The sequence below is a fragment of the Python bivittatus genome, unplaced genomic scaffold (genome assembly GCF_059951505.1).
Source record: "Python bivittatus isolate LINGU-HERP-01145 unplaced genomic scaffold, Pbiv_v1 ctg000700_np1212, whole genome shotgun sequence".
Classification (NCBI taxonomy): domain Eukaryota; kingdom Metazoa; phylum Chordata; class Lepidosauria; order Squamata; family Pythonidae; genus Python; species Python bivittatus.
Genome location: NW_028277098.1, coordinates 91434873 through 91454492, shown reverse-complemented (window position 1 = coordinate 91454492; position 19620 = coordinate 91434873). Strand labels below are relative to the sequence as shown.

At 40.2% G+C, this 19620-nt stretch overlaps 1 protein-coding gene across 1 annotated transcript; it reads left to right on the top strand.

The window, feature by feature from the left end:
- The first annotated feature begins 515 nt into the window (after positions 1-515).
- Positions 516-19223, top strand: CTCFL (CCCTC-binding factor like). Its single transcript, XM_088153666.1, has 8 exons — positions 516-630; positions 3807-3940; positions 6141-6261; positions 7935-8084; positions 13525-13685; positions 16074-16256; positions 17381-17504; positions 19024-19223. The coding sequence occupies exons 1-8, from the start codon at positions 531-533 to the stop codon at positions 19158-19160; spliced, it is 1110 nt and encodes a 369-aa protein (XP_088009792.1). The 5' UTR covers positions 516-530; the 3' UTR covers positions 19161-19223.
- Positions 19224-19620: the final 397 nt, after the last annotated feature.

Sequence of the window (19620 nt, the reverse complement as noted above, 5' to 3'; positions counted from 1 at the left end):
CAGAACCCAGGAGAAGAGCCTTTTCTGCCATGGCACCCACCATTGAGAACATCACTCCCCCTGAGGTCAGATTGGCCCCAACCCTGTTGGCCTTCTGGAGGAGCCTGAAGACATGGCTTTGTCATGTAGCCTGGGGATCCAGTAACCTGGGTATGGATCCTGCAAAGTGGCTGAATTGCTAGGGAAATTGAGTGCATTCTCCCACATATTCTTTTTTTAATGTTTTTTATTGTTTTTAATGTTTTTATTGATTTTTGTTTTTGTTGTTATTTTGTTCTATTGTCTTCTGTTTTTAACTTTGTATGCTGCTCAGAGTCACATAAGTGAGCTATGTAAATTTACCAAAAAGATAAATGAATGTTACCATCTGGGTGTGGCAGGCAAGGGATGGACATTAATGTTTCAGTTTAAGGAAAGGTACCTTTTAATGAATTATTTAATCTAGTAGCAACTTTCTTCCAGGAGCCATTCAGCAACACTGCAGTCTGTGTCTGTTCACCACATTCAGCATGTCTGGCCTTAACCGCCATATGAAGAAACATTCCCATGAAAAGCCACATCAGTGCCACATCTGTCTTAAAGCTTTCCGTACACTTTCTCTGTTGCGCAACCACGTGAACACCCATACAGGTATGTTCGCCTTCCTTGTTGTCACCTAAATTGAACCCCATACCAGAACACGTCTTATGGTTCGTTGAACTATTTTTATGACCAATCTTATGAATATAAATCTCATATAAAACATTCCTCTCTTAGTTTTCTGTTTGGGCATATTTTCAGGGGCTGGTTTTCTTAGGCTGTTGATTAGTGTAGAGAGCCACAATTTTTATCTGTCTTGATTAGCCGGGCCCAAAATTTTGGTCTCTAAAGAACTAGTTTGTCTGAACAAAGTTCTCCACCAACTTTCTTGGCATAGGGTTTGCTACTTTGAGACATGCCAAGGAATCTCTTCTTGATCTCTGTGCAGAGACTGGCATGTTTGTCCATTTCAGAGCCAGCCCTGCCATTACGCAGAGTGAGCAAGGTAATTTCATTTTTAAAAAGTTATATATGTGTTTACCCATCCCATTATTCCCTTTAGAGGGTAAGCAGCATAATGCAAAGGGCAGGAAAAGAAAAAGAGTAAGAAGTGGTAAGCAAAAGAAATTAGAGACAGGATCAAAAAAGAAAAGAAAATACAGCTAAAACTAGTTCATACTAACGCTGTTTATTATGTCTCGCCATAACTTTTTGTCATTGCAGACCCGCATTGGTTTATTACCTCTGTACATCACTTCATACATTGTTTTTTGTTCTTTAAACATTTCCCCACTTTCTTTTTGAGGATATCTTTAAATTCATTCATCTGTAACTTTCTCAGTGTTCTTCCTCTTGATCCATGTATTCTTGATACATATATTTGACCTGCAGTTTGAACATCATTCATTCTCTCTATATAACAAACTCCTTCAACATACTTATTACATACTGATCATTCACTGTTGAATTCAATCAATATTCTTTCAGCATCATTCATTTTTGACCCTATCCTTGTTTTACCATACAGACTTCTTACATACACAATTTCCAGTGCATTCAGCTTATGTTTCTCTTCTTGTACCCAACTGTCACTTCCATATCACAGACTGGGCAGAAGAAACACAACCATTTGTGCTTTTTTCAACCAACATTCATTCCTGGCTACAGACCACATGCTGCCACTACCTTTCTGTAAGCATTTAAAGTTCTTAATGTTTCTTCATGCATTTTCCACATTTTTAGTAAACGTTCTGTGAGGTACACAAGTTCATCTGTTTTTTCACCATTTATGTATAATTTGCAATATTTCATTCCATTTCCCCTGTCAGTTGCAACCTGAGTGAACCTTTACCTTAACAAACTGCAGTTTAGTAGACTTCAGATATAATGGACAAAATGTTCATCCAGATGTTACCACAAAATAGTGGTCAAATGCAATCATCCAACGTTATCTGGACAATTCATATAAGTTAACATTATTTGCATCAATCCATGTAATTTGCGTCAATTTGTGTCATCATGTAAATTGATGCAAGTGATGCAAATGACATCATAAATTCATGCAAATGATGTACATTCAGATTTAACAGATATTTGGGTATAACAGACATCTGTCTGCTAAATTGAAATTTTACTCTAACCTGGGCTTTGAAATGTGAATTTTCTGATCCATCTATGGATCATTGCAATTCATTCAGGTTCTCGGCCAACAACATGGCATAATCTGCATAGTGCATGTTCACATCCCCAACCAACACAGCTCTGACATCACCACAGGAATTCCATATACATTTACCCCTAAGTACAATAAACAACCAAGGATTTATCACATATCTTTGTATTACTCCCTGCTCAATTTACTTAGCATTCCATTCTTTATTATATATGCTTTACTTTCATCACTTTAATTGCAACCAATTTTCAATTCTCAAAACATTCCATAATTCAAGCTTATTTATGTTATAATGTGCATTCTCTAAGTCAACAGGCAGACGTAACCTTTTTTTCTCACATTCATACGTTTCTCAGTTACCTATTGAAGGGCAAAAATCCTGCCTGCGTAGCTTGTTTCGCATAAAGCCATAGTGTTGTTCCCAGACAGACTTAACAGACTAACCCCCCTGTAGTTTTTGCATTCAATCTTACTATTTTTCCCATTGCATGTTCTTCCAGTTGCCAAGCACAAATGCCATCCTCACACATACTTCAAAACAAGTCGCATTCCATAAGTCAATCACATCCACAGATTAACATTTCTCCAGTTACACCGTTTACACATGCAGCTGTACCATTTTCCAGCACTCTCACAGTATTAACTGACTTTCTTTTCATCCCCTTTCTCTTGGATACTAACATTTTACAGCATTCATTTCAGCTCCACTGTTGGGCTTAACACTGTCATTCTCATACAGATATCTAAACATGCTTTTCATTGTTCTCTTCCTTCTGCTTCATCCAAGATCATTTCACCAGTTTTATTCTTAATTCCAATCACTTTGTTCCAAGTAGGTTCCCCATGTAAGTTCTTTCCTTGCATTCACTTTCTATTCATTCTCTTAGGAGTTTATCTTCTAATACATTCTCATACCGGACTTGTACTTTCCCTTTCTGCTGCCCTTCTTCTTTTGTTCTGGTTACTTTCACTTCTTTAATTAGCTTATTTAATCAATTTTACTATTATGGCAAAAAGCAGTTCAGGTTGATTATTAATTGCTTTCTACTGAGTTGGATCCAAACTGTAATACATTGATTTTTTTTTCAGAAGCCATTTCTCTAAAAAGCTTTTTGAGATATTTTCCTTGTGTTGTCTAGAAAACAGTCCACTTTCTTCCAATAATAATTCCTCTTCCTCCTCCTCTTCCTTCTCTTTTGGCAGCCATCTTTTTGGGGTCCAGATCAATATTAGATATGGAGCATAGTAGAACACAAAATGGTTGGTGCTTCACTTTGATGGGGAAAGAAGTTTTCATCAGGACCACTATAAGAGAAACATTAAGCTTCTTGTCCCTGAACACCTGATGTTGCTTTTCCCCACCTCTGCCAGCTGCTATTTTAATTTTTTAAAAATGCTAATTCTATCCACAAAATTAACAACATTTCTAGGTTGCTTTGAAGTGTTTGAAGTGTTTGATGAGTCATTTTCTACCTTACTGGATTCCATGCGTAGATGTAAAACTAACAGCCTGGTATCACAACAAATTTCTCAGTATTCCAGGTAGATTTGGATTTATTTGTTTCAATTTAATACATTCTGAATGTAAGGCAGAATGTCTGATTCCGTCTTGCAGGGACCAAGCCACACAAGTGTAATGAATGTGACATGGCCTTTGTGACAGTTGGGGAACTTTCCCGGCACAAGCGATATAAACATACCCTGGAGAAGCCCTTTAAATGCTCCATCTGTAACTACTGTAGTGTGGAGGTAAGAAGGGGAGTTCTCTGCAGAATCATTTTGTGTAGTCTTCCCTCGGCTGAGTAGGAAAAGCTGAAGTTTTCTTTGAAAGAGGCTGCAATTCATGGTATATGTACTCATTTTGGTTAGAAACATAGTTGGTAGGGAATTGAGAAGTCATGTAACCCAGCTGAGCGCAGGATCCACTAAAGCAGTGTTTCTCAACCTCATCACATTTAAGATATGTGGACTTCTGGGTTGTTGGGGAATTCTGGGAGTTGAAGTTTTGATGAGGTTGAGAAACCCTGCACTAAAGCACCTCTGACCATCCAGCCTCTGCTTGAAGACCTTAAGCAAAAGAGAACTCACCATCTCTTGTGATAGCCTGTTCCGCTTGCTGACATCTTGCATGGTCAGAAAGTTCCTCCTGATCTGTAGCCTGAACCTCTTTCCTTGTAGTTTTAACCATCTGGGGCAACTGAGAGTCCACTCCCTCTTCTGTGTGACAACCCTTCAGATATTTGAAGACTGCTATCACATCTTTCCTTACAGGTAGACTTTGTTTAGCGACTACTGTGTTTAGCTACCATTCACAGTTACAGCAATGATGAAAAAGTAACTTTACGACCAATTCTCACATTTATGACATTCGGAGGTCTGTAAAGCAAAGGAAAGCTGAAGGAAGATCATAAGCACAGTCGTGGTTTCACTTAGCGACTGCTTTGCTTAACCGAGTTGCTGGTCCCAATTGTGGTTGCTAAACAAGGACTACCTGCAATTGTCTTTTCTATAGGCTAAATACATTCAGATCTTTTAACCGTTCCCTGTAGGACTTGGTTTCCAGACCTTCTTGGTAGCCCTCGTCCAAACTTGCTCAAATTTGTCCTTTATTTAAACAGTGGTGCTAGTTCTTTATTTGGAATATGCCTCATGTGGAGGAAGAAAAGCCTCTGTGAGATGCTTTTTAAAGCAAGAACAGCAACAAAACCCCAGCATAATACACTGCTGAGCATTCTAGAAGCATTGAGCAAATACAGGGTTTAATCTGATGCTGAATGAAAACCAAGATGGCTGCAGAGAATCCCTGTTTGAGGTCATTCCACCATGTTTCAGATGACAGGAAGACTTGGAGAAGAGCCTTTAAGGCTTGTCTTAATATCTGCATTCCATTTCTGCTTCTGGTAAACAGATTTTGTATCGCTTTCAGAAATCTGTTTCCCTTGCAGGATGAAAGAAAGATGAGAAGCTTAAACCCCTTTTAACTCTGCTGACAATAGCGGGTTGTTTCTAATCAGTGTTAAGCTAGCCTTATGAACGTTCCTTGGATGAAGGAGCAGTACTTCGCCCTGAATTTCAGGAACTAATGAGATGCCAACCAAGGGAGAACAGATTATAGAGTGCTTTAAACGACATCATTTTCTTTTTTTCATTTTTCCAGTTGGAAACAACATATAAATTTGGAGGAACAATATTAAATAAAAGGGGAGTAATATAAAGGATGTGAGGATCTGTGTAAGCCTATTCTCTATCATTGCTGCATGTACTCACAAAATCCCCAATTGTGCAGATTTGCTGTGCAGTTTACATAATTACCCATAGTTTATAGGGTTTTTATGCCCAGTTAAGCCACTGTGTACTTTTCTTTCTTTGTAACTGTCTGTAATACACCCTTTATTTAAACACAACTTGCTCTAAGATCCACCGTTTTGTATGCAGCTTTCACAGACAAAAAACAGTCTGGGCTGCAACTTTCATGAATGGATACTGTTTTGTATGAAACTTTCAGCCAAGAAAGAAAATTGCCTGTAGACTCCGTTTGCTGCTGTTCAATCTGGGCAGCTGAGGGCATTTTTTCTAAAAAGAAATCTATAGCACCTTAGGCCACTCTTAATTAAAAAATAATTAAAACCAGGTATGTGTTCCATTGTATCATTTTAATCCCAACCTTCCTACTAGATGTGTAAAAAACAATTTTGCTGGATTAGACCTTTAATATTTTTCCTCCAGTGGTTAGGATTTGTCCTAATAGAGACAGCATTAACACAGAGGAACAGGAGACCAAGTTCGGAAGGTAGACTTTAGAAGATGCCAGAGCGTGTCATAAGGACAAGCATTGCCACTTAACAGCACTTCTACAAGCCAACTCTCTCTCTCTCTTTTTTTTATGGTGAATTGTTTCAGCAGCAACCCCCATGCAATTGTAATTCAGAATCTTCTTTTACAACTGTAGGCCAGCAAATTGAAGCGCCACATTCGCTCACATACAGGAGAGCGCCCTTACAGTTGTACGCTGTGCACCTACGCTAGTAGGGACACTTACAAATTGAAAAGACATATGGTAACTCACTCAGGTACGTATTAAAACTGTAATGACTGCCATTAAAAACAGAATAATGCTAATGCTTGGTCCTGTGGGGCTGTAGGATGCTGAGCCACTAAAGGAAGAAAGATAGATAGGTGGGCAAAAGCAAAGCAGAACAGTTGGAAACAGCTGGTACTCTAGAATAGCAAAGTCAGGTGTTCAATTGAATTGGAGACAAAACAAGAGGAAACTGCTTGGAAGACGAGGTGGCTTCTAAAGGAGCTTGAGGACATGTTGGGTCTGGAGAAAAGAAGACGTTCAGGTACGTAAAGGGAAGCTTTAGGGAAGATAACCAGGAACTACTTTCCTTGGCCACAAAAAGTAACACCAGAAATTGTAAACTGTAGCTACCTGGATTTCATTTAAATAGAAGGAAAACTTGCTGATGCTAAAATCTGTATAATGGTGGAACATTTTACCTATGGACATTGTGCGTTTTCCATTTCTGGAAAGATAGAGGCTGAACAGCTACCTCTGATGGACAGTTTGTTTGGTTTTCTTGCACATTGTTGGGGATTGCACTAAATGATCCTTGTGGTCCCTTCCAGGTCTATAAGTGGCTGTAGTTGTTGTTCAGTCGTTGTCGTGTCCAACTCTTCGTGACCCCATGAACCATATTGCGCCAGGCTTTCCTGTCCTTCACTGCCTCCCTGAGTTTGCTCAGTTTATAAGCGGCTGACAGGATAGGAAATCTGGCTAGAGACTTGCCATGAAGAAATGAGGGCATACTGCAACATTGAGCTGAAGGTTCAGCTTGCACTGTGCTGTTGTATTATGAGCCTGTTTCCTCCATGGTCTCTTGAAATGGCGAAAAACAGTACAAGACACTGTTTTTGAACAGGATTAAGGAATATAGTTTTTGCATGCTGACCAAAATAAATAAAATCTCAGTATAATTGTGTGTCAGGAAAGATGAATGAAACTGATATTTACTCAGCAGTAAATCCAAGAGTAAAACAAGGATGGATGGATGGATGGATGGATGGATGGATGGATGGATGGATGGATGGATGGATGGATGGAGAGAGACATGTCTACATGGTCACCAGCTGCATCTCACAAACTCAGGAACATTTTTGTACTGCCCAGTCAGAGGCTTTGTCATTGCCATTTTTACCAGATACAAAATTCTCCAGAAGTTGACCAGTGCTCCATCCACCTAATAGATTAATGAATGGATTATAATTAATCCATCCATTAATTAATGGAGCTGAAAAATTGACATCCGCTGAGCATCCTCAGGGCACAAAAAAGAAAACCAACCCTTTTCTCAAGTTAAGCCTGGTGAAATGGGGGTGAGCTGCAGTGTAAATGCTACATCTATTTAAATGAAGACCAGTGAAATGGTGGCAAGGAACAAGGAGGTGGGAGAACCAAGATCCCTAGAGATGGGCAAGAGTTCCCACCAATGAGAAAGCATCTGCCCCATTGCCTAGAAGTTCATGCTGTAGAGCCACCCTTGCAGCCTATTTTCTTATACTGCAGCAGAAGCTGAAATCTGCAGAAAGGCTACAGAAACCCCACAGTGTTATGGGATGTGGGTGCAGCACCAATGCCAGTTCAGGGTAAGGATGTATAAGGTGGGGTCTGGAAATGATGCTACCATTTTCAACTCTGGCATTTTGCTCTCTGGTGTACAAGTTCTTATGTGTTTCATTCCAGGTGAAAAACCCTTTGAGTGTGTGATTTGTAAAGCCAGGTTCACACAGGCTGGAACTTTGAAGTTCCATGTTTTGCACAAACATGGGAAAAATGTACCAAAATACCAGTGTCCACACTGTGCCACTTCGGTTGCCCGGAAAGGCGATTTAAGTAAGTTTCATAACTTTCTTTTTCAAAAACCTTTCTGTAAAATTGCATAAAGAATGAAGGTCACCATCAGTATCCAGCTTGACTTAATAAATCTCTATCCCCAAAGTATTATACTCTGGCTCATTAATTTTCAAAGCAAGCTCTTGGCTTTTTTGAGGAAATAAACCCTGATTTCTCCAGCAAAGACGTGACCAGCGAGCTTAGTTTCTGTGTCCAATATCAATCATATGGGCTTAGAATGTTCCTGACGTTTTCACACTCAGTTTCTCTGGTGATTTTTTTCTCAATTCCTGTGTTTTTCTTGGGAAGATCACCAGTGCCTTAGTACTCTGTTCTATTTTTCGATTTTCACAGATTTTTTTAGATTGTCCTGAATCCTCCTCCTCGTATTTTCCCCTCCTTCTTGGCAGATTGCAGGTATGCCCTGGTACACGTGCCCAAGCTATACGCACATAAGTATAACACAAAATGGTGCCATTGCATCAGCGGCACGGTGTTCGATTTAAGCTCTGAGCATGGGTATTAATGCACATCTTTAAAATTGTACAGGGAGAAAGCAGGTGAGACCATCAATAGAAGCTATCTATGTCCTCAAAATTAGTCTTACAAATTCTTCAAATTAAACCCCACAGTGTTTAATTAAATTAAATTAAATTAAATTAAATTAAGAAGTTAGGCAATATATGACTCTGAGAGAAGAGTGTGAGGAAAATCCGAGCTTTAAGTAGCTCTTTAACTTGCATGAAACAGGATAAGGCAGTGTGGCTGGGAAAAGTAATGGGGAGAAAAACACTCAGCACATCAACATCATCTTTGATGGGTTTATCCCCAGGGTTTGAGGTGAATGACTACCTGCATCTCCTCAGGGTTTCTTCTTCTTGTGATCTATTCCATTGATTTGTGTGAAGCAATTAAAAACCTGGAACTTATCCTGGAGATGGCCAGAAGAAGATGACAGGACATTTGCTTAGTGGACTGTGTGTAAATGAAGAAGTGGCTTCAAAAAGAAGCATGTGTGTGAATGATGAGTACTCAATAGGCCAAGGGCATCCAACAGTGGAGGCAAAAAAAAAAAAAAAAAAAAATCAAGATGGTGATGCAGTCATGCAACCACAACTCTGCCCCTTTTTTATACACATCACCCCACACATAAAAAGAGGGCACAGCTTCAGTTGTGTGGTTACAGCCACCATCTTGACATTTTTTACACTCTTTGTACATGCCCTTGCCCTAGGCCTGGATTTTTAGAACACAGAGCCAACGCCCCGTCTTGACTGCAGGCGTACAAACTACAACATGAAATCTTAAAAGGGAGAATCTGCAGGTGAATGAAAGAATTGAAGGCAAGAAACTAAAAATTAATACAGCCTTTCCAACCTAGTGCTACCCCAGTGTTTTGAAATTCCAGCTCACCAACTTCTCAACTGGCTTGACCATTGTAATCCCAGCCGGGGGATTACACCAGGTACCAGGAGACTGTACTAAATAGATAATTTTCACTAAGAACATTTTCTGCAGGGTCTTCTCTCTTCCTTCCAATGGCGTGTATGTGAGTTCTTTGGGAGATGCTTTTGCGAAGATGAGGTTTTTTATTTTTCCTGCTCTTAGCGAGACTCTGTCTCCAACAGACTGAATTTTGTAAGAAAGCGGAATAGCACCACCTTTTGGCTATTTAGAATGAAGTGAGTACGTCCCATAGACCAATCCTTTGCATTGCTTTTTGTACTTTTAAATGTTGCTGTTCTTAATCGAAAAAGGGTCCTTCCAAACACCTCGGATGATTTTGCTTCTTTGCGGTCTCCAAATCTGAATCCTAATCAAAGTTCAGTTGGTGCCTCACCCTTGTTTTGTTTAGTCTGTTTCATATTACCTTTTTAACTGAAGTTATATGCGGTTTACAAAAACTTTCAAGTGCAATTCAGGTTGTATCACTGCTTAAACATTGTACTATTTTACTACTGTATTTCATGGGGGCTCAGGAATGTCCATTTTTTTTTTTTTTTTTGGATCTTCTGATTAGCTTTAAGTATCTGCGAATTGTTCGTGAGTCAATAAATTCCATAGACACCTCTAATCGGATTAAGATTACTGTATTTGCATTGAGCTAAACTGCCCTCCTAGGTCAGATGTGATTGTAAAAGAAAGCATTAATGGGACTACTCTAGACACATCCGCTCCTATCTCTGCTTATTTTATTTTTCATACACACAGCCCTGGGCTCATATGGGACTGGAAAAATAGGAGCAGAGAGAGTTGATATATGCCTTCTCCAGCAGTCTCAACTCTTGCTCAAATCCTAATAGGAGCATCACATGCTTGGTTTGATCCAAGGGCATCTGCAGGATGGATTGAAAAATCAGAATGGTAGCCATGACTCTGGGATGGGAGCTCTGCCCCTTTTTTACATGCATCACTTGTTAAAAAGGGGCAGGACTCTGATTGTATGGTTGCAGCTGTCATCTTGATTATTTTCACACAGAACCAAAAATGCTCCTGGTTTGACCTTTTCTTGCTTTACTTCCAGGGAAAAGCCAAACCTGTTTATGAGGAGGGGGGATAAGAGACAGGATCTAAATAGGCTCTCATTTTTTCCTCTGATGTTTGTGTGGGCACACGTGTGTGTGTTTAACTCAAAGAATTATTTTAAAATAATTATCTCACAAAATATTGCAAAAAGAGCATTTTAAATGAAATGATTTCATCTAGAACAAAGATCTCTGTGTTGGAAAACTGAGACAGTGGATCACAATATAAATAAATGCCCAATTCTTTCCTGATCTTAAAGCAGAGGTCTGGGTTTCAGACTAGCACAGCATCCCAGGGGATAGGAGGAGGCTGCATTCTCCAATTGGCACTCAAAAAATGAAGCGATTTGCATTCTCTCAAGGAGCATCTGTGTTCGTTTGTTGTAGCTGTAGAAAACAAAAAGTCTTGTGAGCCTTTAGACTGATAAATGTATTCTGGATAAGTTTTCTTTGGCTGCATCCGTTTCCCCAAGTGCATAGAATATAATCCTTGTCTCTGTTCAAGCCGTTAGGGAGAAAGTTGAACTGCTTGATGACTTGGAATAATTGAGATACAATTCGTCAACCGTTCTGTATCTTCTGTGGCTTAAACAAAGGCAGTGGGTTTTTTACCACACTACAACAGATCATCATTCTATGTATTTACGATACCCAATAACTGACCACTGTCAATAAAATAATGGTCACTGTCTGTAGCTTCTCTTTTCATTTTCTTTTAACTTCACTTTTTATAATTGACACACTCAACTCTGTGTGTGTGTGTAACATGCACACACATATACTTTCATCAAAGGATAGCACTCGATGCACCTGATGTAATTCATAGAAATGTACACACATAGATGTCTTAGTCTTTAAGTACCACACCACTTGCTGTTTCGGAAGGCTTTAAGATTTCAAGAGAGAATTCAGAAAGCATTATATGGAACAAATGGATCCAGGAATATTGAGTCACACATTAGCCAACTACATTTGCTCTTAATGTGCTGTGCAAACCCAAGCTTCATGTTTAGTTTATGGTTGATGGTGCCATAGAAACCAAGAAAATTACATAACCATTGTGTTCCTGTGTAGGATTCCAGCTGGCCCTACCCTCTCCTAGAATCTTCCATTCTCTTCTGCCCTCTGTTTTTTGGGGTCCCCCCCCTCCAATAGTCACTCTGTATTCTGGGGTCATTGAACCTGTGTCATTGAATGCAGATTCTATACACTTAACTTTAGAAGTCTGTTTCTGCAGTTCTACTTGAGCATTTAGGGAACAGATAATGTAATTATCATTTGCATATGTTTAGCTTAAGTCCAAAGGAGGTCAAAGAGAAGGTGGAATTGTGATGAAAATCAATTCACAAGTTCCTTTGAAGCTCTCTGAGGCTTCCTGTAGCCTTTTCTTACAATATGGATCCGGCTCAGAGCATCTGTTAACATCTAAACCTTTGTATCCACTTAGTGAACTATAATTGGTGCTATGTATGGAAGCCCTTGGTGCCTCCAAAATTATGAAGCAGTTCAGCAAAATGATTTCTAAGTCCAAAAGAGATCATGTGTGATGGGATGGGATCCATACAGGGATGGGATCTTCTGCAGTAGCTGAGTTTGCTTTAATCTCTGATTGTCCACATTACTCAGCTGTTGATAGTGTAGAGTAGGAACCAGGGCAGGGGTCAGAGGTTCTCCAGATGTTCAAGCACTCCCAGCATCCTTCTTTAGCTATAGTGGCTGGGAGCTGCAGTCTGACCATACATGGAAGGCCAGAGGTCCTCCATCGCTACTTACACAAGTGGTGTGCCAGAAGCCTGCTTCAAACAGTAATGGGTAGAATTAAGAGGAATGTATAATCAGATTTCAAGTATATTTACATTTAATAAAAAGTGTATATAATTTTTTTAACAAATTTATATAGCCTTTCATCTACCCCTGGAACTAGCTGATGTGATTATAATTTCCCAATTTGTATTAATAATTTCCCCATCTGTCTAAACAAAGATTGCAATTTGGTAACAATTTTGGAGGTCCCTGGGCCAGGGCTTTTGGGGGCTGCATGGGGCCCTGGAGTCTCAGATTATAACCTTCTAGTGTACACCATATATCTGTAATTATGGGCCTAATATGACAAAAAGTCTGGTGTAGTACTTTAAAGACACATTCATAACCTCATATGTTTCCATTGATTATAGTCCAGTTCATCAGCTTTGAATCGTAATAGCCAACCACATTTGATAGCCTGTGCTAGACTCTTTGCTGCAAGTATGGATCCAGATTTTTCACACCATTTCCCTTGATATTTGTCCCTGAAGTATTGCTTGAATCTGGCTTATTCAAGACCCTTCATAATGGCTAATGTAAAAATAAGGTATTGTTTAATTAAAGTTTATTTAAGCATGCACATAGAAAATGAAAAATAGTAATAATTCGTATGCTCATTAAGGAACTAGTCTCTGCTGAGTGTTAATGCATGCTGGTTCAAAGCACAACTGCTTCCATCTAATGCCACAGTAGGTGCTGGACTTAATCAACGTTGGATGATCTCAGAAAAGCCAAGTGGATTCAGACCTGGCTAGTAATTGGATGGGAGACCAGTTGAAGACCCCAGGTTGTAGACTAGAAAGTTGAAAAGGTATTCTAAAAAAAGGCAAGGTCAGACCGCTTCCTTATTGTTTCCAAAACAATAGCGCGGATCTGCTGATGTAATTTGAATCAGAAAGACTTTACCTTTTCTTTTTCAATGGATGTAGTGGTCACAGAAGACGTGGGATTTATGTGAGTTTAAAATTTAATTTTTTTAAAAAAATGTCTTTTTTGTCAGTTTAGTACCTCTCCTTGAGACTCAGCAACTGTGACCTATTTGGGCAAAGCCATATGAATGCTCAAAGCATGTTGAAAAAAGGCAAAACCATTTCATGCCAATCGTGTTATAGGTATCCACCTGCGAAACCTGCATTCTTACATTGAGGTACCGGTCAAGTGCAATTACTGTGAAAGTGCCTTCCACGAGCGCTACGCTCTGCAGCAACACAAGAAGATACATAGAAATGAAAAGAAATTTAAGTGTGATCAGTGCAGCTATGCGTGCAAGCAGGTATTTGTGAGACTGTCCAGCTCTGGTTGCTGTTTATTAGATTTATATACTGCTTTTCCTGCAGGAGTTCTGGGCGGTGAACATAGCATTCCCTTCTCCAGTTTTTCCCCACAGTAACCAGCTGTGAGGTAGGCTGGGCAGGGAGAGTAACTGTCCCAAAGTCACCCAGGGAGCTTCCATGGCTGAGGGGGGACCTGAATCTGGATCTCCATGGCTGGCTCTCTAATTTGGTGACAGTAGGGAGAGAATATATGGGCTTTCATCATCATGTAACTATTTCCTGATACAAACTCCTATAGAATAAAGTTAGTCCTCACTTAATGACCACAATTGGGACCAGAATTTAGGTCGCTAAGTGATGCAGTTATTAAGCGAATCATCAGGACTGGACCCAATTTTACGACTTTTTTGTGGTGTCGTTAAGTGAATCACATGGTTGTTAAGTGAATCACATGGTTCCCCATTGATTTTCCTTGCCAGAAGCCGGCTAAGAAAGTCACAAATGGCGATCACTTTGCATGCCCCGCTGCAACTGTCATAAGTGCGAGATGGTTGCCAAGCACCCAGATTGCGATCACATGACTGCAGGGGAACTGTGATGGTCGTAACTTTGGGGACTGGTCGTAAGTAACTTTTTTAGTGCCACTGTAACTTCAAACGGTTGCTAAATGAATTGCTGTTAAGCAAGGACTACCTATATCAGCCTTTACTGTTGCAAAGAAGAGGAATTACAGTTAAGCTGTGTGTTGTATGACTTCCTCTTTAGAGCAAAAATGCTGATTGGGAAGATTGCTCTCTCCCAAGCCACTTCTCTCATCTATATGTCATAATTAACATTTGAAAGGCCAGAATGAAAATGGGCAAAATTGTATCAGGGTGAGATTGGATCATTATCCATTAACACCTGGTTTTCAAGAAGCGAGAAAACTATTTTCTGAGATGGTTTACATCAGAAGGAACTGAATGTTCTTCCTGCTGAAAATGGTCTTATGCCAAGGTCAGGTTGCCCTCGCATATCCTGATTACTTAAATACCAACTTCAGAACTAATAGAAACCAAAAAGATGGCTGCTCTAGTAGGAAACTTAGAGGACCCTGACTGCATTGGGGATCTATAACTGCTTTTCTTCAAAATGACAATAGCCATTTAGTAACACTTTTTAAAAAATGGGGGTGGGATGGAGAAATAATGTCACATATAATTTAACTGTTCTTTGCTTCTCCTTAAGTTATCCCAGTCATGGACTCCCATTTGCCTGAATATTTGCTTTTGTTGAAATAAGCTGAATTTTCCCAACATCTTGTCTGGAGCATATGTAAAAGTGCATTAATCTTCAACCATTTGTTATGTTTTGGACAGAGTTTAATTTCAATATTTGAAGTTGGTTTGCTTACCAATGTGCATTTCTTGTTCTGTCAGCTTCATTTTGTTCCAAATTTATTCTTGAACTTGACCTACAATATGCATTGAATGAGGTGCTGCACCTGTTTATTTTTGCAGTGACCTTGAATGAGAATCTCTCACAATGCTGTTTCTACTCTGATTAATGAAAATGGGCATTTCAACAGGAACAAGCAAATAGGAGTCCATGGTCTGACTGTCACAAATCTCCCTCCCTTACACCCTTTAAGAGCATATGCAGTACAGGTAGTCCTTGCTTACTGACTGCCTTGCTTAGTGACTGTTCAAAGTTACAGTGGTGTAAAAAAAAACAACTTTGCAACAATCCTCGCACTTACGGCCATTGCAGCATCCCGCAGTCACATGATCACCATTTGTGTGCTTCATATCTGGTGACAAGCACAGTTAATAGAGAAGGTGGAAATAAAATCATAATTCACAATCACATGATGTTTTGCTTAATGGCCACAGCACTTCACTTAATGACTGACGGGGAAGTGAGGTCATTAGCCAGTTATGGTTATGTATTTTTTCGCTTAGCGACTGCAGTGCTTAGCGACGGAGTTGCCAGTCCCAATTGTGGTTGCCAAGCACATACACATATATACGCACACATGTAATACATGCATGGAGCTCCATTGCCTCTCGTTCTCAGGGTACTGTTATTAATCCGTTAGAGCAGTGTTGTCCAAACTTGGCCATTTTAAGATGAGTGGACTTCAACTCCCAGAATTCTGGGAGTTCAACTCCACTCATCTTAAAGTGGCCAAGTTTGCACAACACTGAGTTAGAGTAAAACAACTGGAAATCTTACATCACTTTGAAATAACTGGGCCGGTAGCTTTTGAAAAATGAGTGGAGAGGAGTTGGAAATGGTTGTAAATGGCATGGCCATTTGGCTATTCAGGATCTGAGAATAATTCTGCATTTGTGCAGCTTGTTAGCAAAGTCCTTGGCTTTGTTTTGATGAAGTCTTCTTTCCCCCAGGAACGCCACATGATTATGCACAAGCGGACACATACTGGCGAGAAGCCCTTTGTTTGCCTCTCTTGTGACAAGAGCTTCCGGCAGAAACAGCTCTTAACCATGCACTTCAAGAAATACCACGACTCCAACTTTGAGCCAAAGGTCTATGCGTGTCCCAAGTGTGGCAAGGGCTATTCACGTTGGGTAAGGTGACTTGCTTGGCTTTTTGGAGAAGTCTATAATTGTATAGCTGGAGAACCACATCTGTACCCAGTGGGTTACATGCAGATGCAGAATTAGCCTTCCAACTGCCATGTTCAATTCTGATTCCCATGCTGGTTAGAGATGATGAGAAGTATAGTTGTGCTTCTTGGAAGGCACCAAATCAGTTGCTGTGCCATAGGTGGTAGGACTTAATTTACCAGAAGCTTCTCAGCCACTTTGGAAATCAAATTCTAAATTGGCTCATGATTGCTGAGGATGCGGCTGGATCATTCCCAGTGAAACTATGGACAGCTCCAGTTGTCACAACCCTAGTTGCCTGCAAATGCCATATTCTGATGCTGAAACTATCAGCCAATGCCATGGAGACGGAGCAAAGCGGGATGTGGGAAGAGGCAAGAAGTCAAGGAAGAGATCGCATGAATGTAGAGGTCAAAGAAGAAAGGAAAAGTGCTAAATTCTCCAGTAGTTTTTCCTCCCCATTCTCGTGCAATTTGATGAAATACCTTTTAGTAGAGGAAAATTTAGGGAATTCTTTTATAGATGGAATATGAGAGACTTGGATTTATCTAATACAAGATGGTCAAGTGAGATGTCTGTATGAATCTCCTATTTTGATTGTAGAATATCTCTGCAGCCAAGGGAAGACATCATACAGAAACCAGTCACACTGGATTTTCCCCAGTTGTGGTCCCCCTGATATCACTGAGCAGAAGTCTAGAATGTATAGGAAAATTCCTTATCCTGGAGAAATCCAGAGAAAACATCCACCCCATTTCTTCACTCACACAGTTGCTGGAGAATTTTGAGAGGCCCTTTGTGTTGCGCTAAAGAAAGAAGGACAGTAACCCTCATATTTGCAGCAAGGGTTCTGGGCCGCTGTGCCTGGCAGGGCTGGGGAGAAGTGGGCAGGATGGTTATTTGGCGGTTGTTCATCAACCTTCCTTATCCTGCTGTCTTGAACTCTTAATTCCATCCTGTCTTGCTGACATGGTCATGCTGGCTAGGGAACAGCACTTAACCTTATGTCCCTTTCCTAAAACACCATGCCTTCATGCTTTTAACCGGTTGGCTAAATTCTCTTTGGGCCCTTTCTTCCTACACAGAATAACATGCACAAGCATGCCGAAAAGTGTGGAGAGGCGAGAGCTGTTCAGAGCTCTCCATCCTGCAAAGCAAGCAAGAGGAAGAAAAGAGAAAAGAGAAGTCATCTCGGGGCCAAACAAGAAGGTAACAAGGGAGATGATTGCAGTGAAATCCAGCACAAAGGAAGAGTTCTTTTGGGAAGAATGGGATGTTTTTTTCTGGCCAGGTTAGAATCTGCACATTTAAACAAATAACAGCAACAACAACAAAACAGTAAGGAATTGGTTAACTTACCTTTTAATTACAGACAGGTAAATTCCAGCACAGATACAATTACACTTTGTGAATTGCAACAATTGATAAGCCATTGGCACATCTGTATGTTAAAATATGTTTCGGTAAATGTGAAGAAAAGAAACAAAGTCACCCCTAAAAGTAATTTCCACTTCATTTTAGCAGGATTACCAGCATTGGGCACTCCTGCGAATTGAGGTGAGCCACTGTGCACTGAACTACCTATTTATCTCTTCCTCTTTCACTCCGTCTTATATCTAAAATAACATCCCCGTAGGCTAAGATTGTCACTCATCCCTGCATTGAGAAAACTCATCCCTGGTCAGTACAGGTTTCCCTGGTCCTAGGACCACCATCCCCAACTCTGGTGCTCTCCAGAGGCACAGACCTGAAGTCTCAACATTGCCCGTGCTAAATGGGGAATTCTGGAAATTAAAGTGCACCCATTTGGAGACAGACCAGGATGAGGAAGGTTATTGGAGCTCAACAGCTTGATGAGTACACAGCATCAATAACATCAAGTAAGCGTTTTGCTCTCTTACTGTATGCAATTTGGCTTCCCATGCTGACAAGTTGTCCGTTTTAAAGAATTTCCTTTTACCCCAAACTGTGTCCACTTTGGTTCAATTATTATGGTTGGTCACACAGTCAGCCAGATGTTTAGGCTATATTTGGCATTTTTATCATTTGTATCCACCTATCAAGTCCTTCCCAAGGACCTGGGGTGGAGATGATGATGATGATGATTTATGATGCACAAATTTCTAAACTTTTTTTCCTGGCCAAATAGCCATGTTTTAACACACAGTCGTTTCGCTTGAACACACGGTATGCTGCTACCCATTAGAAGCACCCTTTTTTATCCTGTTCCTTTTAGGCATTACAGAGACAGGTGAGTTGCCTTCTCTGCTTCCCTATAATATCCAGAGTTATTCATTGCCACCGTCCCCGATGACAGTTTTATTGGTATAATTAGGACCAAGGTTGGTAAGGAAAATATAATCATTAATCAGTTTGAAGCATGCAGGGTATTTTCAATTTCAGGAGTCATGTATAAAAGTATTCTGTCTGCCTACATAATGAGCTCAGAGACTCTTATCATCATGTTGCAATTTTTTTGTACCTTTTTTTCATACATCCTGGGCTCCCTGTCACCTCCTTTCATCTACAGCCCTCCCAAAACACTTAGCTGGAGAAAGGAGGGCTGTGAACAACGTAGGGCATAGAAAAGGGGTTGTTGGGAGGAACAGAAAGCGGAATTGCCAACATTCAAGCAAGAGAACTGCTGATTTTTTGGCCATCTATTACAGCACCCTACAGCCCTTTTAGCAGATGTCCATATTCACCTGCATTATTTTTTCTTTTCAAGAGGCTGTTTGTGTGAGCACTCCATTCTGCACCTCGTACAGTGTTTCTATCGGAGCATGGGAGGAGAAAGAAAGTGCTCTGGATGACAATAAAGCGGGAATTACTTGTGAGATGATCTTCAAATTGATGGACAAGTAGTGTTGATGTCCATTCTTCTTTCTGCTTGCAAAGCAATGACCTCAGCTCTAGGAGAGCCTTAAAACCCAGATGGAGGTCTGTGATGTCTTCTCATGTAATGTTATTCATGTGCTGAAGCTTGCTCCCTCCATTGTCTTGTGGCCTTGTCCTGGTAGTGCTGTGTAGAGGGGGGACTCTTTACATAAAGTTAAATATTTGGAATCCTTTCCAGTGGTGACTGTTTCCATTGTTTTAGTCCAAGTGTTTTAGTTAAGTGGAGTTTGAGTTAAGCTCTGAGTTGAATTTATTCTTCAGTGAGGATGTTTGAGACCATCTTGGAAAGTGTGACCCAGGGCATTGTATTCAGAGCACTAGAAATGGAATGGGAGAGAGATTGTTGCCTGCTATGTATTCATTCATCTTACTTCTAAATCACTTTGTTGAAAGTATAGAGAATATGACTACAAGCGACCTTATCCTC